General features: G+C 42.7%; 1 protein-coding gene across 1 annotated transcript; it reads right to left on the bottom strand.

Moving 5' to 3' along the window:
• Positions 1 to 1,964: 1,964 nt before the first annotated feature.
• On the bottom strand, positions 1,965 to 8,955 carry LOC109884044 (CMRF35-like molecule 1). Its single transcript, XM_031817314.1, has 4 exons — positions 8,475 to 8,955; positions 4,331 to 4,654; positions 4,060 to 4,224; positions 1,965 to 2,702 (listed from the first exon to the last, which is right to left on the bottom strand). Exons 1-4 carry the CDS (start codon positions 8,512 to 8,514, stop codon positions 2,497 to 2,499), a joined length of 735 nt encoding a protein of 244 aa, XP_031673174.1. The 5' UTR covers positions 8,515 to 8,955; the 3' UTR covers positions 1,965 to 2,496.
• Between the last annotated feature and the right edge of the window lie 1,231 nt (positions 8,956 to 10,186).

The following is a 10,186-nucleotide window of genomic DNA, read 5'->3' as shown; positions in this document are numbered from 1 at the left end:
CCAACTCACGCGAAGGGCCATTACGAATACATGGGAAGGTAAGGGCAAGGCCCTTGTTACACTGAAGTGACTAAAATCCTACAGTACTCTGTCCAGCCAGAGGCCCCTGTTACACCGAAGTGACTAAAATCCTACAGTACTCTGCCCAGCCAGAGGCCCCTGTTACACCGAAGTGACTAAAATCCTAAAGTACTCTGTCCAGCCAGAGGCCCCTGATACACTGAAGTGACTAAAGTCCTAAAGTACTCTGCCCAGCCAGATGCCCTTGTTACACTGAAGTGACTAAAGTCCTAAAGTACTCTGCCCAGCCAGAGGCCCCTGATACACTGAAGTGACTAAAGTCCTACAGTACTCTGCCCAGCCAGAGGCCCCTGTTACACTGAAGTGACTAAAGTCCGACAGTACTCTGCCCAGCCAGAGGACGGGATAGAGGCTTTTTCTGCAGGCGACGGGCAAAAGTCAGCACCGTGACAACACACACTCTCCCTCACACACACTCTCTCTCTCTGTTTCTCTCTGTCTCACACACACTCTTCCTCACACACACTCTCTCTCTCTCTGTTTCTCTCTGTCTCACACACATACACACACACTCTCCCTCACACACTCTCTCTCTCTCTCTCTCTGTTTCTCTCTCTCACACACATACACACACACACTCCCTCACACACACACTCCCTCACACACTCTCTCTCTATCTCTGTTTCTCTCTGTCTCACACACATACACACACACACTCTCCATCACACACACACACACACACACACACACACACACACTCTCTCTCTGTTTCCCTCTCTCTCTCTCACACACACACACAGGGTTCTATGAGCAGCGTGCTCCGAGAATAAATGCTATTGACTAACTTTTGATAGACTGATCTCTGTCTGTTTTATGCAAATAAGGATCTTACAAATTCTTAGAAACAGACAGAGTGATTTTAATTGAATTGGTTGATGAACAAATATAGGAATTATGAAATTACCGTGACAAGTACCTTCACTACACCCGACACTACTCCTGTTACAGTACCTTCACTACACCCGACACTACTCCTGTTACAGTACCTTCACTACACCCTGCACTAGTCCTGTTACAGTACCTTCACTACACCCTACACTACTCCTGTCACAGTACCTTCACTACTCCTGTTACAGTACCTTCACTACACCCTGCACTAGTCCTGTTACAGTACCTTCACTACACCCTACACTACTCCTGTCACAGTACCTTCACTACTCCTGTTACAGTACCTTCACTACACCCTACACTACTCCTGTTACAGTACCTTCACTACACCCGACACTACTCCTGTTACAGTACCTTCACTACACTACTCCTGTTACAGTACCTTCACTACACTACTCCTGTTACAGTACCTTCACTACACCCTACACTACTCCTGTTACAGTACCTTCACTACACCCTACACTACTCCTGTCACAGTACCTTCATTACTCCTGTTACAGTACCTTCACTACACCCTACACTACTCCTGTTACAGTACCTTCACTACACCCTACACTACTCCTGTCACAGTACCTTCACTACTCCTGTTACAGTACCTTCACTACACCCTACACTACTCCTGTTACAGTACTTTCACTACTCCTGTTACAGTACCTTCACTACACCCTACACTACTCCTGTTACAGTACTTTCACTACTCCTGTTACAGTACCTTCACTACACCCTACACTACTCCTGTTACAGTACCTTCACTACACCCTACACTACTCCTGTCACAGTACCTTCACTACTCCTGTTACAGTACCTTCACTACACCCTACACTACTCCTGTTACAGTACCTTCACTACACCCTACACTACTCCTGTCACAGTACCTTCACTACTCCTGTTACAGTACCTTCACTACACCCTACACTACTCCTCTTACAGTACTTTCACTACTCCTGTTACAGTACCTTCACTACACCCTACACTACTCCTGTCACAGTACCTTCACTACACCCTACACTACTCCTGTTACAGTACCTTCACTACACCCTACACTACTCCTGTTACAGTACTTTCACTACTCCTGTTACAGTACCTTCACTACTCCTGTCACAGTACCTGTCAAGGAGGATTTGAAACAGGAAAGGGATTGTTTTTTTCATGTCATTCCAAGATGGTGGCTCTGTGGTGACAACCCTTCATCTCTCTACAGGGAGCTTCTCTTCATCCCAGATGGCACCTTGTTCTCTATAGAGCACTGCCTTTGTCCAGGGTCCATATGGGGGATAGATAATAGGGTGTCATTTGGGACACATTCCTTGTATATATTCTATAGTACTACATTATTTTGGGTAGCTGGGCTGTAGAGTAGAGGGCATCTTCTGGAGTGTCTTTAGAGAGGTGCACAGCAGGGTATCTTCTATGTGTCCTCAACCATCAACATGTGTTGTTTGCCACTGTTTTTCTTCATGGACTTAATACAAGACGACAGTAGAATCCCACTAGAGGCTGTAGACTCACACACTCAACCCTTAATGTTTAGTTTACCACCTCCATGTCTACACACACACACACACCCTTCCTTGTATCTCTCACCTCTCCAGCAGGGTCAGGTTGTGTGTTGGAGGAGACTGGTGGTGGTGGTGTTCTCCTGGTTCCTCTCCTCTGTCTGTAGAACAGGAGCAGGACCAGACCTAACACTGTCACCATGACTACCAGACCAGCACTGGTCCACACCATCAGACCTAACCACAGACAGGGGGGGAGACTTTATCAGGATAAAACATTTCAGTAACTTTCCCCAATCTTCCAGGTTTTCCAGTAATGACCAGAATATCTCAGCCCTATGCTTAACTGTCTAAAGATATCACACTGATGGATAGTTACCAGGGTCCTCTGGTGGGTTGGTTGGATAGGTCAGTTAATAAGGTAAAGTAAGGTAGGTTGAAAGGTTGGTCAGTTGTTTGATCGGTCAGTTGGTTGGTAGGGTCTGTCAGCTGACAGACAGACAGACAGACAGACAGACAGACAGACAGACAGACAGACAGACAGACAGACAGACAGACAGACAGACAGACAGACAGACAGACAGACAGACAGACAGACAGACAGACAGACAGACAGACAGACAGACAGACAGCTAGCTAGCTCTTGGTGACCACTGATATCTCCAGATGTCAGATAGGATGTTGTAGAGAGGTTTGTGAGGGTTGTGGAGGTGTTTGTTGGGGACAGACAGACAGACAGACAGACAGCTAGCTCTTGGTGACCACTGATATCTCCAGATGTCAGATAGGATATTGTAGAGAGGTTTGTGAGGGTTGTGGAGGTGTTTGTTGGGGATGTTGTAGAGAGGTTTGATAAGGTTGTGAAAGTGTTTGTTGGGGATGTTGAGAGGTTTGGGAGGGTTGTGGAGAGGTTAGAGGATGTTGTAGAGAGGTTTGGGAGGGTTGTGAAGAGGTTAGAGGATGTTGTAGAGAGGTTTGGGAGGGTTGTGGAGAGGTTAGAGGATGTTGTAGAGAGGTTTGGGAGGGTTGTGGAGAGGTTAGAGGATGTTGTAGAGAGGTTTGGGAGGGTTGTGGAGAGGTTAGAGGATGTTGTAGAGAGGTTTGGGAGGGTTGTGGAGAGGTTAGAGGATGTCGTAGAGAGGTTTGGGAGGGTTGTGGAGAGGTTAGAGGATGTTGTAGAGAGGTTTGGGAGGGTTGTGAAGAGGTTAGAGGATGTTGTAGAGAGGTTTGGGATGGTTGTGGAGAGGTTAGAGGAAGTTGTAGAGAGGTTTGGGAGGGTTGTGGAGAGGTTAGAGGATGTTGTAGAGAGGTTTGGGAGGGTTGTGAAGAGGTTAGAGGATGTTGTAGAGAGGTTTGGGAGGGTTGTGAAGAGGTTAGAGGATGTTGTAGAGAGGTTTGGGAGGGTTGTGGAGAGGTTAGAGGATGTTGTAGAGAGGTTTGGGAGGGTTGTGGAGAGGTTAGAGGATGTTGTAGAGAGGTTTGGGAGGGTTGTGGAGACATGGCGTCTGGAGGAGACAGTTGAGGTTGAAAGCCCTTTGAATTGAATTGAGAGAGAGATGTACTTGTAATGTCTGAGATGAGAGATTCATCATACCTGCTCTTGATGAAGAGTGACCACTGATATCTCCAGATGCCAGACACGTTGTGAAGAGGTTAGAGGATGTTGTAGATAGGTTTGGGAGGGTTGTAGAGAGGTTTGGGAGGGTTGTGGAGACATGGGGTCTGGAGGTGACAGGTGATGGTGTAGAAGTGGGAGGAGCTGTGAGTCAATAGAAAGTACAGATAAACACCAATACTGAAACAACTTCATGTCAGGAAATAAGTCAGGAAGCCTCACCACAATTATCTATTGAGAGTGAACTTACCGTCTGTAACTTTGAGATGGACTTCAGTATAGGTGTCCTTCAATAATCTGTTCACTCCACACCAGTATTTCCCAGAGTCGGACTTCTCCAGTTTAGTTATGGTCACAGTGAAAACTCCATTTATTGTGTTCAGGATGGAGAATCTGTCTTTGTTTTTGTAATTTTGCTTACCATCGCTCTGAATGAGAATATCATTCTTGGAGCAGCTTTCCTTACAGAAATATTTGTCATTGTCCTCTGCCCATGAATAAGAACAGTTGATTTTGACTTGTCTTCCTACGACCCCCGTCACATTAATGCCAGCTGACTCCACAACACACAGAGCTGCAAATAGAAACACACAGTACAGTCACAACTGATGACCTGTGATATATCATTTATTAACTTCACTATGGTAGGGGGCACTATTTTCACTTCCGGATGAAAAACTTGCCCAAAGTAAACTGCCTGATACTCAGGCCCAGAAGCTAGGATATGCATCCAGGAAGTGGGATTTTTTTATGTTTGCAGTTTTCTATTGAATGTCATTACAGTATCAAATTGCACTTCCTATGGATTCCATTAGATTTCAAAACAGTCTTTAGAAATAGTTTCAGGCTTGTATTCTGATAAATGAGAAGTAAGACCACTCTGAATGAGTGGACCCTACAGTGTCCCAGAGGTTTTTCATGCACAAGACCGAGAGCGCGCCTTTCTTGTTTACCTTTTATATTGACTACGTTATTGTCCGGTTGAAATATTATTGATTATTTAGGCTAAACACACCCTGAGGATTGATTATAAACATCGTTTGACATGTTTCTACGAACTTTACGGATGCTATTTGGATTTTTTGTCTGCCTGTTGTGACTGCGTTTGAGCCTGTGGATTAAGGAACAAAATGCGCATACAAAACGGAGGTTTTTGGACATAAACAGGGACTTTATCGAACAAAACAAACATTTATTGAGTAAATGGGAGTCTTGTGAGTGCAACCATATGAAGATCATCAAAGGTAAGTTATTAATTGTATCGCTATTTCTGACTTGTGTAACTCCTCTACTTGGCTGGTAACTGTTTGTAATGATTTGTCTGCTGGGCGCAGTTCTCAGATAATCGCCTTTTTGAAATCTGACACCATGGTTGGATTAACAAGAACTTAATCTTTAAACCGATGTATAACACTTGTGTGTTTTATGAATTTTCATAATGAGTATTTCTGTTTTTGTTAGGTATAGCCGTGGGAGGTAGGGGTGCTGAGGGTGATGCAGCACCCCCTGATTAATATATTTTTAATAGTGAACTAGGCCTTTAATGCTCCTGTATGATCTCACAAAAGGATAACCAGCAACCCCAACCCAAAACATTTTCCCAAGGCCATGCGGTTAAGGATTAGGTATCGTTTCAGTGAGGTTTAGGGTTATGGTTATGGATAGTTTAAATTAGGTTAAGGGTTCATTTCAGTGAGGTTAAGGGTTAGGGCTAGTTTCAATGAGGTTAAGGTTTAGGGATAGTTTCAATGAGGTTAAGGTTTAGATATTGTTTCAATTAAGTTAAGGTTTAGGGATAGTTTCAATGAAGTTAAGGGTTAGGGGTAGTTTCAATGAGGTTAAGGGTTAGACACAGAAAGTAAAACAAATCTAAGGGAAGTTTGTTTTGAAGTGTTTTTTCCTATATCTGAGAGATTTAAAAAAGATCAGGAAATTATTTAATTTTTAACAAATATTCAGCCCCTTTTTTTGAGGAACACCCTCATCTTGTTCCACTTATCAGACATCCAGGTAGGGTTGATCTTGTTCCATATCAAGAAGGCATTGTATGAGGACACATCAATGATGTTATGGAATATGACCAGGGGCCAGCAGGCAGTCATCCTCCTGCAACTGTAAGTTCCAATGACCTTGTCCAGGTTGTCCACGCCTCCTTTGTTGTTGTTGTAGTCCAGGATGATGGCTGGTTTCCTGTCCTCACGATCACTGATCTCAGCCGTTTTGTGCAGTGTGCTCAGGAGGACCACATTCTTGTTCCTCTTCGGGAGGTAAGAAATTAGAGTGGTGGTGGGGGTGAAGGCAAACTTTGATGAGAAGGCCTCTCTCCCCCTTGTTGTGAGGAGTGCAAGGGGGAGCTCAGGCTTGTTCTTTATAACTGTGCCAAACATGGTGATCTTCCTCTCCAGGAGCTGCTGGCTGAGTTCAATCAGTAGCACACATAATCTCAATTTATCATTGTGTGTGTGTGCTTCTGGTTTTTGTGGTGTGTAAATGATTTTATAACTGATCCTAAGACAATCTTTGTACCCTGTGGTGTACAGCTTCCATGGAAATATGAACAAAGATGATATTTCACTTTTTCTAATGTTGGGGTCACTCTAGGGGGAAAATATCAGTTAAGGGGTTTTCTCTGCTGTTAAACATAGCGGTGGGTCATTTTTGACCCTTAAGACAACACAAGGGTTAAATCAGCTTGAAAATATATGGCAAGACTTGAGAATGGCTGTCTAGCAATGATCAACGACCAACTTGTCAGAACTTGAAGAATATTTCAAATTATAATGTGCAAATATTATACAATCCAGGTGTGCAAAGCTCTTCAAGATTTACCCAGAAAAATCACAGCTGTGATGGCTGCCAAAGGTAATTATAACATGTAGTTACCCAGGGGTGTGAATACTTTTTTAATTAGATATTTCTATATTTCATTTTCGATAGAAGTGAGAAAAAAATCTAAAAACATGTTTTCACTTTGTTGTTATGAGGACATGTAACATGTTATGTAGATGGGTGAGCTTTTTTTCATTCAAACAATTTTGATTTCAGTCTGTAACACAACAAAATGTGGATAAAGTCAAGGGGTATGTCTGCTTTCTGAAGGAAATATAGCTACGTGCACAGACACAATGCACACAAAAAGAAATATTTCCTTCAAGTTGTATTTCCTTCATACTGTAAACTAACCGAATCCTTTCAGGTGAGCGTACTCGGCTATGCCTGTCTTCCGGAAGTTGATACTGTTGCTATGCAACCTCTTGCCAGCTTGTTAGCATAACATATTACTAGCTAGACATTTTACGAAGGGTGTGTTCGTAAATTAAATCTGGAGTTCGCTCTGGGCGTTTGTAAATTCAGAGCGTTGACAGATTGACTGCTTGTAAATTCGGAGCGTTTAGAGGGCACACTGGACACTCTGGTCGAGGATTAGGGTTGATGCGAGCGTTCTGACTTCACAACTGCAGTCAAGCACCCAAGCTAACAGGCTAACATTGGCTAGCTACTTCCACACATCACTCTGACCATATTACTCGCCCTAGCAGAGCTCGTTAGGTTGTTTTCACATTTTCGTTGGTGACTGTAACGGTGCTACTTTAATTGCACTTTTTCCCCCAACGTTTACTGACACCGGCCATGTTGAGTGTTTGTAAATTCACCAGTTATTCTGCGCTCTGGCACTCAGACGAGAGTGCTCTGAAATCAGAGTAGATATTTAGGAACGCACCAAATTAACAATGTTCATTGAGAATGCACAATGACTATAGCACTTAGCTAAGCTAAGAATGCATTGAATAATCAAGTCAATAAACGCTTGCTAGTTAGTTAGATAGCATATAGTTAATATACTGCCTACAAGTTCCATGTATTAGTAGCCAACTAACGTTAGGTAGCTAGCTAACATACCGGTACATACTGCTGTAATGATATGCTATGAGGTTCGTAAGGATAGCGTAGCTAACAAAATAACATGTAACTTATTTGAAAAGTTGTTACTTTATTACATTTCTTAACATTTGTCATTTTAGTTAAAGGAATTCATTTGTATCCACTCTCGTCGCACTTGGGCTGCATATTTTCCGCCATTTTCTTCATATCCGAAAGGGTGGTGAAGCCACGCCTATTTCGTGAAGAATTGTATTATGGGCCCTAAAAGTACAGAACTAGTGTCCATTGCGTATATACTTCGTATTTTGTTGAATGTAGAACGACATCCGGGAACTTTTGGCATACTACCTATATTCATACTATGACCAATAAGCATAGTACATACTCAATTTACATCACAAATAGTATGGTTAGTGCGGTTGGTATGAGTATTGTCTTAGTATCCTTATGCACTATATGATCCAGACTGTAGTATAGAAACTGATACAGACATACAAACAGACAGAACTCACCTGAGAGGAGACAGCAAGAGATAAGATGGATTATCTTCATTCTGGACAGTTACTCCTCCGTTACTATACTGTTAAAGTTACTTTACTATCACAGTTACTATACTGCTAAAGTTACTTTACTACCACAGTTACTATACTGTTAAAGTTACTTTACTACCACAGTTACTATACTGTTAATGTTACTTTACTATCAGAGTTACTATACTGTTAAAGTTACTTTACTACCACAGTTACTATACTGTTAAAGTTACTTTACTATTACAGTTACTATACTACCACAGTTACTATACAGTTAAAGTTACTACTATACTACCAGCTAGCACAGGTACACAACAGCTTGTCTGTCGGCTACTAGTTTGACAGCAGTGTTAATGAAATGATGATTTTTCCTTTATTGAAGCTCCTCCTTCCTCTGACACCCCACAGTTCTCTCTCTCTCTCTGTTCTCTCCATCTCTCTCTCTCTCTCTCTCTCTCTCTCTCTCTCTCTGTTCTCTCCATCTCTCTCTCTCTCTCTCTCTCTCTCTGTTCTCTCTCTCTCTCTCTCTCTCTCTCTCTCTCTCTCTCTCTGTTCTCTCTGTTCTCTCTGTCTCTCTGTTCTCTCTCTGTCTCTCTGTTCTCTCTCTCTCTCTCTCTGTTTTCTCTCTCCCTCCCCCATATCCTTTCTCTAACCCAATCACTCACTCATTCTCTGTCTCACTCGCTGACTCGCTGTCTCTCTCTCACTGTCTCGCTGTCTCTCTCTCTACATGTCAGGGAGATGGAGGTAGTGGTCGTGAGGGGGAGGGTTTGACTTCTAAACCACCAGACAACCCATTTAGCTGTGGTGACTAAGTCTTCAAACTGTCAACTTCTCTGTTCTAAAGTGACCATGTTTGTTTCAGCAGAGGAGGAACACATTGTTGAGATGATACTTTTCTCGTCAACAATCTTGAAAAAATGTTAAACCTAAAAACTGGAAAGGTCAAATGCTTTATTATCTACATATTAAAGTGGGCGACCGAGATAAACAAAACTTTAGGTTTCTAAACCACAAAGAACTCCGCTAGCTGTAGTGAAAAAGATTTAAACAATTACCATGTTTGTTTCAGTAGAGGAGGAACACATTGTTGAGACGATGACATTATAGCGAGAGAGAGAGAGAGAGACTGGAATCAGAGAGCATGTGCTCTAGACTCTAGAGAGGGGAGCAGCAGTCATGATGCCACTGTGGGGAAGATCTACCCCATCTCAGCCTGTGTCTAGTAACAAAACATGACACTTCTACTAGTATTATGTTCTCAGTCAGAGACAGTATAACTCTTCTCCCAGTAATACCAGAGACAGTATACCTCTTCTCCCAGTAATACCAGAGACAGTATACCTCTTCTCCCAGTAATACCAGAGACAGTATACCTCTTCTCCCAGTAATACCAGAGACAGTATACCTCTTCTCCCAGTAATACCAGAGACAGTATACCTCTTCTCCCAGTAATAGTGTGAAACTATTTCAAACTGGCTGTTCACTTCTAAACCACAATAGAACATCATATAAGCTGAGGGGGAAGGATGGACGGGTCAAATGTTAAAATGTTCACTTCTATGTTGGCGCTAATGTACCGCCCATGTTGTTTCAAGAAATACAAACATCCTAAGAAATGGCTGATTGTTCACATGTTTATTAAAACAACTTTTATGGACATCAGAACGACTTCATGAAACATTGAGGATTTA

The sequence above is a fragment of the Oncorhynchus kisutch genome, unplaced genomic scaffold (genome assembly GCF_002021735.2).
Source record: "Oncorhynchus kisutch isolate 150728-3 unplaced genomic scaffold, Okis_V2 scaffold983, whole genome shotgun sequence".
NCBI classification, from domain to species: domain Eukaryota; kingdom Metazoa; phylum Chordata; class Actinopteri; order Salmoniformes; family Salmonidae; genus Oncorhynchus; species Oncorhynchus kisutch.
This window is presented reverse-complemented; position numbering and strand designations above follow the sequence as displayed.